The 20998-nt window shown below is 43.5% G+C and overlaps 1 protein-coding gene across 6 annotated transcripts in view; it reads left to right on the top strand.

The window, feature by feature from the left end:
* The window catches only part of NCKIPSD (NCK interacting protein with SH3 domain), a 49609-nt gene that overhangs the window by 14266 nt on the left and 14345 nt on the right, over positions 1–20998 (top strand). For 4 of the 6 annotated variants that reach the window (XM_075574520.1, XM_075574522.1, XM_075574519.1 and 1 more), the window contains 4 exons: positions 11368–11480; positions 12050–12251; positions 12489–12576; positions 13472–14046. In XM_075574520.1, coding sequence (XP_075430635.1) covers positions 11368–11480; positions 12050–12251; positions 12489–12576; positions 13472–14046 — 978 coding nt within the window. Of the gene's footprint in view, positions 1–5755; positions 5870–10771; positions 10987–11367; positions 11481–12049; positions 12252–12488; positions 12577–13471; positions 14047–20998 lie in introns of those variants that run through there. The other 2 variants (XM_075574523.1, XM_075574521.1) reach the window with 2 other exon arrangements.

A 20998-nucleotide genomic window follows, 5' to 3' on the forward strand; every position in this document is an offset into this window, starting at 1 on the left:
TTGGCAGTATTATGGAGGAAGAAGCGACAATTTTTAGCCATGCTGTGGATGGAGGAGTCAAATGTCGCTCCTAGGCAACGTGCTTCGGCGACAGGATAGATGGTAGTAGCGTTTACTGTGATGGAAAAAGTGGCTATTATGTCAAGTTAGAGGGAAATAGGAGGAGCCCCCATTTTCTCTAAAACCTTGTAATGCAAAGAATCTGGATTACAACCTGCACACTCTGAGTCAGTAAACAGTCTTAGAGATGTAATCAAAAAGGGATTTTACTTGGCTTCAATTATGTTCAGTTACAGCTTGCACAGCATAAGAGCATTCAACAGGAAAATGATCCAAACACCCGGGGAAGCCCCAATCAGTCTTGTCTGATCCCGAGAGAGTGAGGGAAATTCTTGGCCAGTGCACCTGCACGGTCCATGGAGAAGCTTCTTGCACTATCCCCAGCCTAGGCTCTTATTTATAGCATTTTGTGTTTGGAGGAAGCCTATCAGTGTTAAGTGTTGTAGCAAAATGCATTCTTCAACTGTTGAGTCACACATGTGTGACACACACACACACACACACACAGAGAGAGAGAGCTCTGCTAACTCATAGCACATGCCATGGCACACTTAAGCTGATGAGTGGTCAAACATGTGACGAGAGAGCTCTGCTTGCTTAAAGCACATGTTATGGCATGCTTCAGCTAATAAGTGGTACTTCCCAATACAAACCTGTACATATTAAGGTCTTTTAGTCTTTCCTGAAGAATCTCCTGCTGTAAACCAGTAATTGTTTTATAATCTTTGCAGCATCTCTTATTTGTGGAAATGCGGTCCCCAGAACTCTTCACAGTACTCCTAGATGAGGCGTTGCTGCCCCTCGCTTTCTGCTGCTAATACATCTGTATACAACCTAGCATCCTGCTTTTTGTACATTGCTTGCCTAAAGTTATTATTTTTTACTTTTTAGGTCAGCCAAAATGACTTGCAGGTCCCTTCCCTCTAAAGTAATTGACATGATATCGCCATTAATTCTGTGCTCTGCCTTTTTTTGATTTGAGACACAAGTGTATTACTTTGCACTTTTTTGGCACTGTAGTTGCCACACTTTTGATCATTCCTCTAATCTAGCTATATAATCCATTTTATTTACCTCCTCTGGAGTGTCAACCTTGTTAGATATCTTTTGTGTCATCTGCCACAAGGCATACATCCCCCTTCTAGACCATTTTTGAAAACACTAATAAAGATCACGCTCACTGGAGTCTCGGCCCGTCGGACACGCAAAGGGTTAAAGCCAGGACTGGATTAAAATAATGCCAAGTTTAGCTATGTATTTAAATAATGTAATGTTAAGTTTGACAGACTTGAGTGAATGTGATATAAGAACTGCTCATTTGCATCTCATTATCACCGTTTGTTATAGTTAATGCATTCTTTACAGGCGAAAACATGGCTTAATGTTTGTCCTTATTGCAGTGATTCCCAAAGGGGGGTTCAGGAACCCCTATAGGTTCATGTAGTGTCTCCAAAGAGTTTTCCCAAAAATATCTCTTAATTGCAGATCCCAGGCAGTATAGCAGGTTTCTGAGCCTGTGCTCAGGGTTGCACACTTTGTAAAGCCCCAAACTGCACCTTTACGTGGGTGGTGTAGCTATCTATTACCGCAGTACCTTCCCACAGTACTTTGCATCCACAGAACCAAGGCATTGTGGGGTGTGACTTTGGAAACTCCAGTAGTAATTGACAGCTATACCACCTATGCTTTCTGAGCACACTGAAGTGCAGTTTGGGGTCTTTGTGTGTTCCCCCCATGAGTTCAAGACATTATACTGCCTGGGATCGGTCACATGGTTTTGTTAGCAATAGTCTGATCAGTGTAACAGGGACTTATCCCTGTCTAAATAAAGCTGCCATTAATGGTCTGAGGAATCCCAGCAGGGAGCTGGTTAATTGCAGCTAGTCAATTAACCAGTCTCCACCTGGCTAATCAGGCAGCTTGAAAAGCCTGCATCTGGGAACTCCCAAAGACCGTATTGAGCTGTGTGCTGCCAGCAAGACACGAGGGGACCAGACCTCTATGCCTGGACGCAGAGAAGGCAGAAACCTGCCTGTCAAGCAGACAACTATCCAGACCCCGACCCAGAGACTGCCATGAAAGGCCACCTGCATTGAGGTAGCTCCTTGAGACTTTGGGGTGATAGACTTGTAAAGGGGCTTTTTCCTCCCAGTCTTGCAGAGAGGGACTGGGGAAGTGAGATGGCCCTTACACAGGGATAGGCTGTTTATTTAGTTTGTTCTTGTGTGCTTTGCCTTGTTTAAAGTGACAGGCTGAATAAAGCCGTATTTTAATTTCCCCAAAACTGTCTCCTTGAGTGTACCTCGGCACAGGTCTCTTGCAATCGAACCATAAGGCTGTGCTTATACTAAATGCGGCCGTGCACACAATGCTGCGCCCCGTCAAAACAAATGCATGTTTTCCACGGAGGGGGCACTAAGTGCGCCCGAACGAGGCGGCCAAGCGCGCTATTTTAGAGCAGACTTCAGAAATTGATTTTTCCCGAGCGACAGCCGCGTCATGGGAGCAATTCAGCCAATGAGGGCGAACCGCTTACGTGATGTCATGGGCACGCTTCCTGCCTGCAGTGCAGGTTTCGGGCGTGTGCATCGCCCTGAGGGAGCGCGCCCTGCCCGATCGGGTATAATCGCAGCCTAAGTTTTTATTAGGGGTTCGTGAAAATCAAAATACCACTTGTAAGCACATTGGCATGTCTCAGACAGGTCTGCAACCCTGCCCTTCCCCATTAACTCTTGGCATACAATGCTTCCTCTGCAGCCAGGGATTCTGGGTAATGACGTGCAAATGAGCACTCGGGTGTTGCTTAAAATATTTTTTAGCTGCGGGTGTACAGTGTAACAAAGCTTGGGAACTTCTGCCTTAGTGGATACAGCATTAAATAAATGTGGCGTGAACATCACGTTAAGTAGCCTAATGAAGCTTAATGCTTCTAGCCCTTGGAATTCATTCCCAAGCATTGCAATGGTTTCAGTCTTCTGTGTGGGAGAGTGTCAAAGGCCATAGTAAAATCTAAGTAAGCTACATCAACTGCCCTGCCGTGATATATTGCATTCGTCACGCAGTAAAAACAATGTTTATCTGCCCCAACCATTTTGCTGTGACCAAATGATCATCGGTGCTTCGCCGCTAAGGTTGGTGTCTAAGTTTTTAACCCATGCCCTTAGTCTAACCGCTAAAACCTCTAAAGTTAATCCCTTACCCTAAAACTAACCCTACTTGAAAACATACTTGAAAACGAGAGGTAACTCTCAATGTATTACTTCCTGGTAAAATATTTTATAAATAATAACCCTAAACGAAAAAAATTACCTTTTAGAAGCGGGTGGCTATGGTTCCAGCAGCTGATTGGCTACGGCATTTGGTCACAATGAAACGTCCGATACCAAATGCCGCATTCCGCGTGATTGCTACACCAAGTGATCATGTGGTTGAGTGCCGCAAGAGAGGTATTCAGGCGCTGCGGGTCTTTGAGCACACACGAGGTTAAAATAGTTGCCACTTTTTTTTTTCTTTTTCCTTCCACTTCATTTTTTTAATATGAACACAATCAGGAGATGGCGAAATTATAACCGTTCTGAAAAGCCACAGTTATTTAGTATAGCAAAAACCATACAAAATACACACAGGCTTCAGTAATATTTTTTCAGATCTTCCTGTCTATAATTGAATGTTCTGCATTATAAACAAATGGACAATTTAAGCACATATTGCAACAGGAAATTCCAATTTATATGCTGCATATAAATTTACCGCCATTATGATAGTATCACATGCTAAAAATTAAAAAATAAACTTACCTGTGCTAATGTTAATTATTATAATTAAATCTTTATTGGTTTGAATTCACGATGCAGTGGACCTTATACATCCTATTCAGTATAATTTGCATTTTCACAAAATGGAGAAAAAAATAGTGAAATGCTAATTAATGTCAGAGATTAATCACTGAGTTCTGCTTTGCCATGCATGAATGGTTCACTTGCATGGTGTTTGATGCTGCGGTGGGGCAGGGGCAGTGGGGAGGAGGCGCACGTTCCACTTACGTTACATAAAAAAGGCTGTTTGAATGCTAAATAGATTTTTTACTGCATGTTCAAAGCACAGAAAATGTTACTCTGCACATACCTGGACTACAAATTGATTTGCTGTAGGCAGATATAAGGAGGCTCTGTGGGTATGAAATGTAGGGGGGTTGGGATCTGTGTGGGTATGAAGGGGTAGGTGGTGTGGGAATAATACCTGGACTGATGAATGTTAGTGACGTTTTTGTGTGTACATGTACGTACACTGCATCAACCACAAAACTTGGTTCATCTCAACCCCGTTACAGCGCAATCCGATACAACGTGAATCCGCTTATAACGCAAAATGTCTCTGTAAAGCGCTGTGTACAATTAGCAGCGCTATACAAGAACATTCTATTATTATTATTACATAGATCACCCCCTCTACTTTGCCAAAATATATAAAGGACAATAAGTACATTTATTATACCATAAAACAAATACCTTTATACTTCTGCTCAGGGAGGCGCGCTTTTGCCCGGTCATGTGCGTGCTGTGTGACATATGGTGGATGCCGGCGGTCGGACTCCAGGAAGTGGAGCCAGCTGAAGTTGCTGCGTGACACCGGGACTTCACTGCCTCCCTGTTGGGCTCCTTGCTGCAAGAAGCTTATCCAGCCCCCCCACCCCCTGTATACAGTTTCCCCTCAGTCTAATCCCCCTTGAACCCTTGCATAGCGCCTCCGCGATGGCTGACCCGCACCCGATGTCCGTGGTGTCTGATCCCCAGCACGCTGCCAAGCTGCTCCAGGCTCATTCCGGGCAGAGTCCGTCTGCTGTGACACGGTTCTAGTGCTGGAGGAGCAGGAGATCTCCATGCAAAAAAACACCCTGGAAGCAGGGAGAACAACTAGCCGATGAAGAACCCCTGAGGGGTACAATGTTCGCGGGCACATTTCCCCCCCCCCGCGATCTGCATATAACGAGATCGCATTCTGTGGACCCCAAGCACCGCTCTATAACGGGGTTCAGCTGTAATTGTACCAGGAAAATGTCAGTCGTAGCTGTTCAGTGAATGTCACATTCTTATTGGATTTAACTATACAAGATAGTTGTTCAGGCAATAGTAAATGGATAGGCAATACATTTCAGGAGGGTCATTATTTTTACTCTCATGGTGACATACCTTCAGATGTAGTAGGGATTATTCTCCAGTAAATGTGCCATCCATTCATTGGGCACCTTTTTTTACAGTTTCCATGTTGATCACGGGTGGGCAACTCCAGTCCTCAAGCGCCACCAACCGCTCAGATTTTCAGGATTTCCCTACTTCAGAACACATGGCTCTGTCAATGACAGCCACCTGTGCTGAAGCAGAGATATCCTGAAAAAACCTGACCTGTTGGTGGCCCTTGAGGACTGGAGTTGACCAGCCCTGATTTTATCCTCCTGTTTCTCAGTGCCACCATTTTCAATCTCTGATAGAAAAGCTACAGCTCCAAATATTTTAAATGAATATATATTTTTCCCCCCATCATGCTTGTAAGATTCCCCCTCCTCCCACTCCCCTCCATAAAGCTTTCTTTGATACACAAATTATGTCTCTGGAAACTCAATATTAATCTTTTGTGTAGAGTAGATATACAGCTCTTTCATTTCCCTTGTGTTTTTTTTCCTCATTTTCTCTTTTCTAAATGCTGACAGCAAATGTCCCCAGTAGCAGAGAGACTCAAACGGCTGGAGGCATATTTCTACACCTTCCCTTCTGCTTGCCATCGATCTGGCAGCAAGAACTGGCTTAAATTGGTAACATTGCCCTTTTTTTTTGTATTCCATATACTTCATGTATTTTAAAAAAACTGTGTATTCTATTTCTCATTATTGAAAGTAGTTAAGAACGTCGCTGCTCAAGAGACTCACAACTCCTTGCATAGTAATGAATTTGATCAAATACAATAATAAAACTAGCCTTTCAACAGCATTTTTCTTACTTTAACTCTTACCTTTGTATTGTATAATGCAGCATTCCACACATGGACGGACTTTGACCATCTGAGGCCCTAAGCCAGTGTTTTTCTACATTGCCTAGAATCTAGATTATGACATTGTGGGGAACCCCAACCTTCTTTCCCCCCCCCCCCTTCTCATCCCTCTCTGTCTCCCCCCCCTCCCCCCTTAGACCGCGATTATAGTTGCAACATGTGCGTGATGTCACGTGGGCCTGTTGCTTGCACAAAACATGCACTAGGCGGGAGGCGTGGCATCACCAGGATGGTCCGCCCTCATTGGCTGAACCGCTCACGTGACGCATCAGTCTCGTGAAATACAAAACAAATTCGGCTGTATTTTTAAAAATCGCCCGAGCGGTTACTCTGCAGCGCTCGCACGCATTATGGGCAGCCTCATTGAAGAACACACATTTGTAATCGCAGCGTGCCATGTCGCTGGCCATGGCCTTATATTTGTGAGGCCCTTAGCTGTAGCTTATTTAATGTATGTGTAACGGTGTTTCTCCCACCCGGTGGGAGATTTGTCCATTACTACGGTGTAGCGTGCATATACCTGCTGGCAACAGGAGGGCTGAGTCGTCCGCCGGTGTTAGTGGGGACACAGGACTAGGCTTCTGGGGTTCATAACCCACATATCTCTTTAATAGTGCAGCGCCTCCATCTGCCGTAGGCTCCAGGAACTGAAGGTGATCTCCCACGGTAGAACAATTACCTCTCCCCCCCCCCACCCCCCCCCCCAGTAAGGTCACGCACCAGGCAGGAGGTATATAACAGTAACGGTTTATTACTCTTCTGTACAATACAGAAACAACGGCCAGAAACAACGGCAGGCCTCTGCCTGATGCAGTCTCACAGCTATCACTGGATGATGGTCCCTGGACCGTTGCTACAGGCCAAGGGCACCGGCAGCCGTCTTAGCTCTTCCCTGCCTCCCTAGCAGAGGCAGAGGTATGGTCCACACTCGCTCTCCCCCGGAAGGAAGAGGATTGGAGAAGGCCCAATCTCAGCCTTTCCACTGTGACCTGCATTCTTCAGTGGGGGAAGGTACAACTAACAAATTTGGGGTGATACTGCCCTTAAGTACAGCCAGGAGGAGGGCACCAGGTCTGGTTCATTATTGGTCATGCCCAGGCTTGATGCAACTGCCACCCGCTGTCACTCAAGTGCAGCTCCAAGGAGGGGGGAAAACCCCATATCAACTACTGGCAACCTAATTGTACCAGGGTTTACTGCCAGCCCAAGGGCAGAATAGTAGCTGTCAGGTGACCTGGTTACATATGCGTAACTCCGGCACTGACAACTGCTTTGTATACCTTTTGATTGTCTAGATTACCTGATTTGGGTGTTGTTTTTTAATATTAGGTGTGACCGTTGCATGTTTTGAAAGCAGAGGGGAAAGTGCCTGAGTAGAGTTGCAAATGTGTGTAAATATAAGGAGCAGAATTGGGGAGTAAGCTGTCTGAGGTGAGAGGAAATGGGGTGAAGGTGCCACGTAGTAGGAGAATAGTAGCTGAGACCACTTCAATTCTGTGATAGGTGAGGAGTCCAGCGGGAAGAGCGTTTGTTTATTTATTGGAAGGCGAGGAGTATGAGCAGTAAGTGGAATATCTTGACAGATTGGATAGGACCGTGGCCTTGAAGTAGTCTGCGGTGTCTTGGGGTGTAGTTGAAAGAGAAAGCGGTATGAGGTCGCAGGAGGGAGTCGAAGATGGTGAAAAGCCGACGTGGGTGGGTTACATTTGTGAGAACTAATTGGTTTAGAAAAATAGTGTTGTCTTTAGCCTGAGAGGGTGGCGTTGAAGCAGGAAACAGAAATGTGTAGTGGAAAGACATGCCATTTTTTTTAAATGCTACAGAATTGAGTATTTAGAAAATCAAAATAGTGTAAAAACACATTCCATGAGGGCCAAACACCACTAGATATATTTTCTGTGTGTGTGTGTGTGTGTGTGTGTGTGTGTGTGTATGTATTAAATATATATTGCCATGCTCAGTAGCACTCCTCTGTGACACTTATATGCATATATATATGTATGTATGTATATATATATGTTGTGGTTATATTGGGGGTTCAATATGAGCTTGTAGGTGTTCTGTATGTCTTGTATATTCCCGTTTTGCGGTTTTGTTTTTGCCAGTCTCCTGACAGTCTCCAGCACTAGGAAAATGCTGAGATGTTTTAAACAAGATGAGTTTATTTTAAAATTGCACCTAAATACATTCACATACCAAAACCAGCTGTTATCTAAAAATATGTCTCTGCTTATTAGTGGATATGCATGTAGACAGGAAAACAAAATGAAAAATGTACTATTTGAAGTGCAAGGTAATCACATGATCGTATTTTCCCTGACTACCCAGATCCGTTTAAAATGCATCCTTGTTTCACAGATGATGTACCGTATTTGTCTTAAAGCAGCAGTCCAAGCTGCCGGTTTATTTTATTCTCTCCCCTCCCACCCCCCCCCCCCCTTTAATATGTGCATTAATACAATCCACCCAATGATAAGTAATTCACCAAGTTGCCCATCGATCCGTTCTCCTGTGATCGCTCAGTGAAGATTCGGCTCGGGGGTTCACTAAATGGCTGTCAATGCAGCAGAAGAGGACCAAAGAGGCAAAGCGCTGTGGGGAAAATGTGACCAGGCAGTCGCTAGATACAATTGGTGCACTTCTAGAGGGCAGGGCTCAAAAAGTGGTGTGCCAGAGCCTGTTTCAGAAGATGGAGATGTGATTTTGTAAATGGTTGCTATAGAAACAAAAAATGCTTGTTACATTATAATACATTAAAAATGGCAGACAGATTTGTTTAAGAAAAAAAATGCTACAAGTATTTTCTCATAGTACAGAACTCATTTATTTAAAAAACAAACAAAAAAAAACACATGTAGGATATTGCTTGGTCTGCAGCTTTAAGAGTTCTTTCTATACATATTATTATTTTATGTGTCTGAATATCATCTTAGTGGGTGGCATTTAAACCTCTCCAGACAATTATCAGAGATGTCTTATGAATAGGCAAAAGAAAAGACGCTGCCGATTAATTGGAATACTTGGCACAATATGCAAAATCATAGGGGTTAGAACACGTTTTAATTTTATATTTGACATTATTTGCATTAGAGTAAGTGTGCTGTACTTGCGGTAGCCACGGTTACGAAAGATCATGAGTTATTAGAGGTAAAAATGTTATCTAAAATACATTGACTCCTTCATTGCTGCCTTGGCCACAAAATAACATCACTTTTCCACTAAAATGAAACAACGGCAGTGACCTGTCTAAAGGGTTTACGTGGAATGATGCATAAATCCATTTATATTTATTTTATAAATGCTCTCCAAAAGGGGTAGCCAACTCCAGTCCTCAAGACCTACCAACAGGTCAGGTTTTCAGGATATCTGTGCTTCAGCACAGGGAGCCACCTGTGCTGGAGCAGGGATATGCTCACAACCTGGCCTGTTGGTAGCTCTTGAGGACTGGAGTTGGCTACCCCTGCTCTACAAGCACTTTGAATATTTGTTTGTAAGTTGACACGTGGGTAGGGTTTTGACTTGTTGCATCTCCCTTCAGTCCTGTTTCTGTGTTAATCCTGATTAGTCCTGTATTCTTACTGCCATCCCCGCCTTGGTCCTCTGATAAGGAGTGCACAAGGGTACAAATACTTGATATTTATTAAATAATTATATTTTCTATGTTAAAGATACGAAACAATATAGAATGTTCTGCTTTACAAATGTTTTTTTATTTTTTATTTTCAACTGTTTATTTGAAATTTTCTTGGGTTCAGAAAGAGTGAAGCGGTAAATGGAACATCTAAAAATAACACAATGAAGTGCCCTAAAAATAATAATTCAGAAGTGGATGCAAACTACAAATCACGAAACATGTATAGTAGTCACAGGATCACATTAGGCCTGGGACATAGTAGTTGGAAGCTCGCTGAGGCAGTGAGCGCGCTCAGGGGGCGGGGCAGAGGCGAAGCGGAAGCGTGCCGGAAGGCGGGGCTAGTCCCCCGCTCCCATTGGATGGGAGCGATTACGTGACCGCTCCTCCGCTTCCCCGAGCGGCAAATTTGAAACCTGTCTGTCTCGGCAAAGTTTCTGAGCCTCCGCACGCATCAGCGCGCATGCGGAGGGGGAAACTGTAGCCGCGCTGATGACAGATGCAGGGGCTTTGTGCATCTGATCAGCGCGGCTCAGCCCGCCTCAGCGAGCTTAAACTCACTATGTCCCAGGCCTTAAAGATAAGATGGGATGCAGATAAGACATTTTTTTTTTTTATATAAACTACACACGAAGACGAGATCAATAACAAATCCAGGGTTAATCATGGCTCCCGACACACACTTATTATTATTATTATTATTATTATTATTATGCTAGGGTTGCAATGCAACATTGTGGCTGTATTAGTGGATATTAATTTCTTGGAGCTTCTTTAACTTTTTTTTAGGGTGGGTGTTTATTTAATAAGTCTGTCCAACAGTTAGGGGTTAACAAGGTTCCCAGAAACTTAAAATGTTCATTTGAGACCAAGGTGTGGAGATGCTTCCAAACGCGTAAATGAGAACCGTTCTGTTACGTTACAGTGTCTGAAACATTTTGTTAAAGTTGCTATTGATCCTTTTTTTTTTTTTTGAACGTAAGATAATGTTGGTATAAGAACTTGTATACGTTCTCCTTTTTTACTGTTCTACAGATCTAACTTTTTACTGCCGAATCACAAATTCTCCATCAATAAAACGGTAGAGGTTACCGCACTCTGTGTTCTAAGAAAGCCAATTGAGGATTGGGATAAATCCATACATGGCTTAAAGAAATAAGGTGTATAACTTGAAACAATCCCCAAACTGTTGGAAACCAGAGCTGGAATCGGGCAATAAGGGAAGTCAAAGTATTTGAATTTAATCCCAGGTTTGAGATTTTTGTGAGTTTTATACACCACTCATATCATAAATGTTTCTAATTCCGAGGAGATTTGGGAAATGGAGATTCATTTCTGCTTCTACTGTAGAATTTCTGTTAGGTGCACTAATTTTGTACACAAACCCTGAGTCTTTTGTGCTTGTTTGCACCCTATAGTATTATGATTACACATCTTTTAAACAATAAATGTATACATTGATCAAGACGTTACTTGACCTGTATGAACCCAAACTCCATGAACTGTATTATTTGTCAAATTAATCTGCTTTGGTCTTCAGCAAAAATCCACCCCTCTTGCTTGATTTATAGTAAGTACATGTCAGACATGAAAGTGATAATATTTGAGAAATTGGTGTTTGTGTTTTCCAGGTGCAGGAACAGGATGTAGTTCTTCAGTCCATTGATCGAGCTATTGAAGCCATACACAATGCAGCCATGAAGAACGAGGGTAAATACAATCTGGAGCAGAGAGATGTATTACAGTAAGTACTGCTGCAGCTACAGTTGGGGAAAGGATAATGGCAGTGGGAAGTACAGGGAGAGAAGGAAAGTCTGTAAGTCCTCGGATAAGATCGGAGTGCTGCTGGCCTTGTGCTTGTCACAAACATGAGTTTAAACAAGAACATATTCCTGCCAGTGTTTCTATTGAAACCTTGATTTCATTCATAGGAAAACTATTTGTTTGTGACGTAGGGTTGATCTGAAAAGACGTGCTAAATAAAAGTGTAACGGTATGCTAAATGCATGCCCCTTTTCTAAGCTCTGAACAGATTCATGTGATCAGTCACCACAGTTTGGTTCCAAAAACGGAAAACTTGTTTCCAATAAAAAAAAATTACGAAATCCCAGCAATGCAAATTGTTTTGCATTAGCATAGCTTTTTTTTTTAGTAGCATTATTAGCTCAGGAAAAATTATTTTATTTTTTTCCCACTGTTTGCATATGTCTTTCCTTTGCTTTCTCTTCCTTTGTTTGTGGTGACACTTTTTGTTTGTTTTTCCTTTTAACATAGTATTTCTTTTTCCTCCCCATTCCTTTCTGCACATGTTAGAAAGCTGATCCACCACCGCAAAGAGACCCTGTCCCGAAAGACACACTCGCCAACTACGCCGTCGAATTTCATGACTTCCTCCTCCAGCGATCACCATTTAGACTCCGCACAGCAGCCCAATGGTGTTTGCCGGGCTGCTGCTGATCGGCACCAGAGCTTACCAAACTCAGAGTTTCAATTCGAGGAAGAAGGCCTCTACCAGGTATGCAGTATACTAAACATAATTTAGGGGTTTATTGTGGTTCATGAGCACCAACATTGGTTTGTAGATTTTATTTTCACTTTCCTCGTAAACCGGCCAAGTCTGATATGTAATTTTTTTTAAGCAATGTTTTTTGTTCTTGTACATTGCATATATATATATTGGTGCAAGTTGGATAAATAGTATTTGGTAGACTTGAGAGAAATATTCGGCGTCATGCGCAATATCTTTCTCTAGATTCCTCCACAGCCCAGGCGTGCTGCTCCTCTTACACCCCCACCACCAGAGAAACGCAAGAATGCGGCGCTAACGGCACCTACTAAAAGTAAGGGACACCTTGCATGTTTGTTTCATTTTTATTATTTACTCAGGAGGTGCATGTCAAACATTACATTTGGGGAGATACATGGATGTCAATCCCAAATAAAGTGCTACAACATGAAACAGAATCTCTACAGCAGGAGTGGCCAACTCCAGCACTCGAGCTACCAACAGGTCAAGTTTTCAGGATATTCCTGCATCAGCACAGGTGGCTCAGTTAAAGACTGCACCACCTGTGCGGAAGCAGGGATATCCTGAAAACCTGACCTGTTGGTAGCTCTTGAGGATTGGAGTTGGCCACTCCTGCTGTAGAGAGACTGCATTCAGTGCGCTGCGATCTTTAATTTGCCCTCAATATGTTTCCGTGCACTTCTTCATTGTTCGTGTAGTACTGTGGTTCTAGTAGTTGTATTGGACCTGGAGAAATGCACATTTGTTGTAGCTTGTCATAGCATTTAGGGGAACCAACATTTGAGTACTTCATGGATTAAATCAGGGGTGCGCAATGTTCCGGAGCTGCAGCCCCAGCGATCGCGACCCCCCCCCCTCCCCTCTTCAAGGACCCGACGTCAAATGACGTCACCCCGCAGCGTCATTTGACGCACGTTGCCATGGTGACGCGTTGCTGAAGAGCCGGCCGAGAGCAGGTAAGGGAGTTGCAGAGGCCTCGCGCCACCCCCGGGCCTCTCACTGCTGCCCCCCCCCCCCCCCCAGTGTGCGTACCTCTGGATTAAATTGTAGTAGTATAGATCATTTTGGTAAGATTGTTTTGGCAACTCTTAATTAAGAGACAAAATATGGTTATGCTACTTAACCTACGATACTAATTAGTGTATGAAAGTTGCGTATCTATGTGCATATTTTTAATTTTTTTTAAATGTTTGTTTCTTTTCTTCCAGACTCTGTTAACAACACATTAAAGTCCGTATCCAGCACGTCCACCGCAAGTATGTCATCTCTTGATACCATGTGCACCACTTCCACAGACTCTTGTCATCTTACAGCGGCATCCAGCCCGAGTAATACCCCCCCACCTGTGCCTAGTAGGAATGTCCACACTACAGTGTCCCGTAGCACGGACGCATTTACTTCAAACCCCGAGGTTTTAACAAACTCGCAGAGAAAGATTGCTGTCCCAGGACCCCCTAATAAGGTAGAGACTCACGGTGACAGGAATCTGCAAACCAAGAGAAATGCTCCAGCGCCCCCTCCCAGCATCGAAGCTTTCAGCACTGTCAACCCTGACAGCAAAGCAAAAGCACCGTGGAAATCTGCAGAAACGATTCACCCTGATGTAGTAACTGTTCCCAAAACAACGGGTGCTGAGCTAATCGAACTTGTCCGCAAGAATACCAACCTTAGCTATGAACTGTCTCGGGTGGCCATAGGGGTGATTGTTGGTCACATTCAAACCGCTGTCCCATCTACAGCATCGATCATGGAGCAAATCCTTGTATCTCTAGTAGAAAGCAAGGTAAATAAGTTCCTGTCTCTAAGCTCACTATTGTAAGTTCCATGTACTTTTTTTTGTTTATTCAGTCTGTTGGATTCCGTGTGAGTTAAAAGTAGGTACAAACAGGGCCGGCTTAACAGCATTATAGGCCCCCGGGCAAAGCCGTGCACTGGGCCCTGCAAAATTTCTCTCGCGAATGCAGACATGCCAACTCTCCGCTACAAGTCGTAATTTTTCTCCTACAGAGTTAGCGGGAGATTTGAATGTTGAGGCGGGTGATCGGAAAATTAGTGTTAAATTCTGGTGTGCGCATAGATTAGCGTGGGGCCCCTATGCTCGTGGGGCCCCCGGGCAACTGCCCAGCGCGGCCATGCGTTAAGACTGCACTGGGTACAAAGGTAAATGTAAAACGTTGAGTAGACATAGGAGATGAGTAGTGTGTGCCATGTATATGAAATTCAAACCGTGAGTGAGATATATCCATTTGGTAAATAATGATATATACATTTTTGTTTTGGAGGGGTATTGCTGTGCTAAGTATAATTGTTGTATTTGAACACCGGAAAATGTAGATTTTTTTTTTTTTTCATGTTTTGAAAATAATACATTATTGTTTCTGTGTTGTAGCATGGCAAAGCTTTTAAAATATAATTCCTTCCCTTTGATCATTTACATGTTGACGCTTTCCCACCACTAATGCTTCTTTAGTGCATAGAGAATTCTACCCTAAAAGACCCAATTTATGCCAGGTTTTAAAGATTCATATGTAAATTAGGTGTATTTTATTTGTGTTTATGTATTGATTCCTGGTGTAAGCTATGGCTGGAAATAGTACTTTAAAGGAGTTAAAAAAACAAAACAAAAACGGGTGTTTGCCTGGGCTTCTGTGTTTAAGTTTTTGTGCCAACCTTCCGCTAATACTAACCCTAAATTAGTGCGATGATTTTGCTTTATATTGTTGAACATTTTGCTTTATCAAGTGGTTCCGAACAAAAACGGCCTTTTTGTTTCGTTGACTGACTTGTGAAAAGAAATGTCTGTTTAACTTTTATTTTTGTTTTTTTGCTGTGTAGACCGACTGACCAATCCTGACCATTATAAATGTGTTTTGTGTTAGTTGTCAGAACACGCCCTGAATCAAATTACCTCTTTGTATTTTATAGAAATCCTGTTCATTTTTTTACATGTCATTAAGTGATCTATGCCATAGAACAGTAGTGGCCAACTCCAGTCCTCAAATGCCACCAACTGGTCAGGTTTTAAGGATATCCCTGCTTCCGCAAAGGTGACTCAGTCGAAGACTGCATCACCTGTGCTGAAGCAGGGATATTCTGGAAACCTGACCTGTTGGTGGCCCTTGAGGTCTCGATTTGGCCACTACTGCCATAGATCCTTCATAACCAAGAAAGAAAGTGATAAATTGCACTAATAGAAAACCTGACTTGTCAGATGCTCTATCCATTATTTTCCTATTGGATTTCACAGTTGTAGATATACAAGTGTATCCAATATCCTCAATCTGTAAACATACGTGATTCTAGCACTACAGCACTGACAGACATTGTGTGTTAGCGATGTACTGCAATATAAACCTTGCTTCAGTTTAATAGTATTAATGTTACATGGGCATACAAGTTCGGTGATTATGAATAATGAAGTCCTAATTTACATCATTTTATTTTTTTAAATGTGAGCCGTGTAAGCTCTTGAACAGAGAATAGTGCATGATTGGCTTTTTCTGCAGTCTTGATATGTTTGTCTGCTGTAAAACTAGCAGAGACATCGATTCTGGGAGAACGACATGACGCGTCCCTAGTTTTCAGCTAACGCCATATCAGAATTTTTTTGTTTTTTGTAGCGTTAATGCTCTCTTGTGTGTATAACCTGAACAGACCCAGCGTGACAGATGACCATCTTTAACCCTTTCTATGTATGATGGAGTGTCATGGTCTTTATAGGTTACTAGCTGATATACCCGGCGTTGCCCGGGCGTGGAAGGGCAGGGGGCATGGAGTGGAAGGGCGGGTGGGGCGGGGCCAAGGGGCGTGGAAGGGCAGCGGGGGGCAAAGGGCAGAGGGGGCAAAGGGCAGGGAGGGGCGGGGGGGCAAAGGGCAGGGAGGGGCGGGGGGGCAAAGGGCAGGGAGGGGCGGAGGGGCAAAGGGCAGGGGGAGTCAGGGACGCGTTAAATAACCCATTCCCCTGCGTTTACTCACCTTGCACACGGCCGCGCTCCTCTTCGTCCGGGTACCGGCCGCCCTCCTCTTCCACCTCGGGCTCCTCAGCGGAGAGGCTGAGACGCTCCGGTGAGGAGGTGCTGTGCCTTTCGCGGGGAGAGGCGGAGACAGCCGGAGGAGAGGCCTCTGGGACGGGGAGTGGCCTGTGTGAGGGGAGAGACGCACAGTGCGTGCTCTGTGTGTGTGGGGGGTATGGGGGGTGAGCGGGGTGGGGGGTGAGGGAGAGCGCCGGGTGAGGGAGTGGCCTATGGGTGGTGAGAGCCGTGGTGAGGTGAGAGTCCCCCGCTGTGTCCCGGGCGCTCGCTCCGCTCCCCCGCTGACTGTAGCGGCGCCGGGAGGGGGGGGGGGGGAGGGGAGGAAAAAGCGCAGGAAACCGGGAGACCCGGGGAGAGGAGGAGGTGCGCGCGGGTCCCGATGAGCGCGGGTCCCGATGAGCGCCGCGCACTGCGGCTGTGATGAGTTGGGGTGCAGGCTGATGTTCGGGGAGGAAGCGGCGGAGCCTCCGGGACTGGCGGGTAAGAGACCGGGAAATGTGCTGCTAACACTGAGCCCCACCCCCTGGGTTATACATGCTGCTAATGTATGTAACACCCCCCCCCTACCCGTGTGTGTGTGTGTGTGTGTGTGTGTGTGTGTGTGTGTGTGTGTGTGTGTGTGTGTGTGTGTGTGTGTGTGTGTGTGTTGGACCTTTGGCCCGTCACTCCGCCTCAGGCCAATGAGAGGTGTGCGGGGGCGGGCGGGCCAAGGGAGCAATCTCATTGGCCTGAGGGACACAGGCCAGGCAGACAGACATACAGTGCTTTCAGAAATATATAGTAAGATTGCTGTAGCAAGAGAGGTGGCACATAGCACATGGTGACGTCTTCACAATCAGAATTGTTGACACCTCTCTCTTGCCTCTCTCGCCTCTCTCTCCCCTCTTCCTCTCTTCTCTCTCTCAAACTTTAACATTTAAAGCCCTTGGGGGTTTTTTTTGGTAAACATTCATTGAAATGGCTGTTAATTGCTATTATTTAATAGCTCTGTAGGATAGTTTTCACATCAATTATATTGAAATGTTAATATAATGAAGCCATGAATGTCGTAGTGGCTGTTTAAAAGCCGGCTGGCGGACAATATTGCAGCCATTTCTGGACATCTAGCATTCTGGAAACCTTTTCATAAATGTTTAACAAGAACATAATATTGCCATTAAATAGTGATAAAGCTACAGATTGCACTGTGCCTAATAATGTTTGAACAATCATGCAGTGGTTTTGTCTATTGCCTTTCAAGAGCGGAGAGTATATATTCTAACGAGTACTATGTAAATAAGATCATTTGGAGTGTGTTCTGGAAGTAGCCACCCTGTTCATTTTCTGATACCTATGGAGATGGTTTGAATTGTCCACTGGTACTTTGTGATTAAGTGATTGTCCACCATATTACAGTTTTAAATTACATGAATACTTTCTGACCACTGTAAAACTCTTTAGTGGAAGGCTTTCTTTGAGCAGGCATGGTACACCGTAACTTTCACAGGATCAGCATTGAATGTTCAGTCAATCATATTTTAGAAGGCTTTCAATTAACCTTTATTGACTGCAATAAAGATATCACAACCTGTGACAATATTATTCAAGATCATCCATGTATTATGAGACTATTACATGATTACAAGGACAAGGTCCACTTTGTTTAATGTTATGGTACATGCCATTACCAGATTTGTGTTTTTCTTATCCAGAGGTATAGCCTGATGAGATCTTTGCTCGATCTGCTTCCTGGTTGCAGAAACCATACAGAATTTTTTAAAGAAGTGGAATAATTAGTTATTTGATAAGTCGTGTAATTTGTGCTTCCTCTCCTACACCCATTTGTTCTTCTACCTCCCCGAGCGACACGCTTAGACTTCCGCTGTTAAAATAGCGCTAGCATAAATTTATATCATTATAACTCACACAGCAGGAAAAATTCACTAATAAATGAGGCAGTATTTTCAAATTACTTCTCTGGAGAATTAAATTCAATAAATTAAATTAGGCTTCTCTTTTTCTTTAATGCACTGTCGTCTCAGTACGGATTGTGGTCTCATGGGAAGATGGATTTAGTCTTCCTAGTTTCCACTGACTACCTAATAATTATTGTGATTTAAAAAAAAAAAAAAATATTCTCCCTGTCCCTCTCCTGAAATTGTTAGCATTGAAGTAATTTTATAAGGCCTCCACATGAATGCCATTGGGTATAAAAATGTATTGTATTTCTATTATAAAAAAATAATTAGCCTTTTCCTGAAATTTCTGGGGCACATTTTGGAAATTCCAACGTACAGAAAAGTGTGGGTGTCAGGAAATAAAAGGGTTGTATGAGAGAGAGCATGACAGATGGACACTAGTGTATTAAAATTATACATTTATCTATATACAGTACACATTTTTTGTGTGTGTGTAAGTAAGCAATAAAACACACACCTGATGTTGAGCGTATGTTCTCATAAAGCTATTTGAAGTCTAATTTATATGCTGGTGTGTGAAGCGGTACAGAGTGCTTTTATGGAGATGTTAGTAGGTGAATGCCAGAGCGTATCCTGGCAGCATTGGTTCTGATGTATGGTAGAACTATTTCAACAGAAGGAATTATTTGTGTTTCTTTTGTTTGTTTTTTTTAGTGGCATTATGCAGTAACCAATATGCAGTCCAAATCTGGAGCCTCCCATTTTTAAGGCTTGTGTTGCAACGCCTTTAAAAGCTTCATTTGTACCTTTCGTGGCTGTAAATGTACAGGTGCACAATCGACGAAATCTTCCCACTTTGATGTTGGAATGTATGTGAAAGACTGCAGTCTGTGTATGCAGGAAAATGTGTTTATCGCACCAGACTAAACCCACAATCAGAAATGCAATTTGTGTATAAATAATGGTGTCCTGGTGACAGTCTGACGGCTGACAGATGTTTAACCAACGTGCTACCACAGTACACTAGTGCATTACACAGCCGTGCTTCTGGCTATAAATGGCATATGTTCTCAAACCCCACATCATTGTACCGCTATAAGCAATGGCGAAAGAGTTGGCAAAACGTGCATTGCCCCCAGCAGCATCTGCAAATTGCTCTTAGGTTCATAACTGTGCACGGTTTCGCCATGTGAGTTCTGGAGAGCTGAGCAAATATAACGGGGAAATTACCTGTATTCCTTTCTGGTTTCTTCAGGGGATTTAAATAGCTGTCCAAAATAAGCCGCAAACGATGACGTGGCAGCTTCCTAATGGCCCGAGATTTGGTGGCCATTTTGTTTCACCATGAATCCCATGAACCCCCGAAGCTGGAAATACCACTGATCAGCTCCTGAGGAGCCACCAGTAATTCCTATCCTGTAATAAGTGTGTGTTTTGTGTGGCGCAGGATTGGTACCTTAGGTTGCGCTTATAGTACTGGCGACGGCGTTATGCGCCATCGCGGGTGCCCGTATTGGGTGCGGCATAGCGATCAAAATTGCTTTAGTCCAGAGAATTGGAGATTTACAGCGGCGGCAGTGTGACCGCTCACGGCCATGCCCCCTGTCACCCTCCCGCACCAGAGTGCAGGAATCGCAATAGCGGAGGCAATTGCGTCGTCGTAGGCAGTACCAGCCATAAGGTTACAACATTTCACCCCCAGAGGTTCCCATAAACGTGTAAAAAAACAAACAAAAAAACTGCTTTTAAATCACGCCTACTAGTTAGAGATTCATTGACTGATTCATTTATTGGTGGATTATAGTACAGTGCAGTTATAGTGTGTTGGCGGATGTCCCTCATCTGATCTTCCACTTAAAGAATGTCTAAAACTAGCATCACCTTTAGTGCAATAAGGATCCACAAGACCTTTCATAATGACCATGTTATGGGCTACTCTAGAGCACAGAAAGGGGCAAAAGCTTGGTAACACGAGCTTATATTTTCTTTTACACTTGACAGACTGTGTATAATTAGCAACACCACTTTAGCAAAAGGTATTGGTGTTCAATTAGGTACTTAAAAGGTTCTAATTGGCTCACACCCTGAATACTGTATCACTAACTCAACATATTTCACGTATCCCCTTAATTACCATTCACATGTGCTGTGCTTAATGTCATTTTACTCAAAGTGGTTGTAAAAAAATACATTTTAGAATTCAGTCAACGTCAATTCTCTGTCCTGTTACCTAAATACAGTCACAAGACATATTAGCCATTTTCCGTGGAGCATGCAATAATTACTCACTGCCTACGCTAATGTAATCCTCTCCATATACCAAGAGTTAACACTACTGAAAAAAGGTTAATTGAAGCAAAGAGAGCTGCTCCAGTTATTTATTGATGAACATTATGAGCCATGTCATACAATGTTGCACTGCCGATCTCCCCCAACTCTTATAATCACTCCCTCGTTTTCTCACTAGCATGAGAGCTATGTTGATATTAAGTGGCGCAGAATCGGTGTCACAATTTTTGGAGCAGTGGTTCAGTTTGCCACACTATTTTAAATATACTTTTGGAATCTGAGTGTGCCGAGATGATTGGCGTTCTCATACAGTGCTGTATGTTATCTTGGGTATATGAAGCACTGAAATACACCATTTCCAGTTAACATGAAATTCGTAATCGTGCAGCACTCCTGAGTGAAATTGTTTCTTCAAATCAGGGATGATTTAATTAGGCTGCTAAAATAATTTAATGTAAAATGCTGAGAATACAACTTATTTGCCCTGATTGCTGCTTGTTCCTTATGATTAATTTAA

Source organism: Ascaphus truei, chromosome 17 (assembly GCF_040206685.1).
Source record: "Ascaphus truei isolate aAscTru1 chromosome 17, aAscTru1.hap1, whole genome shotgun sequence".
Lineage (NCBI taxonomy): Eukaryota > Metazoa > Chordata > Amphibia > Anura > Ascaphidae > Ascaphus > Ascaphus truei.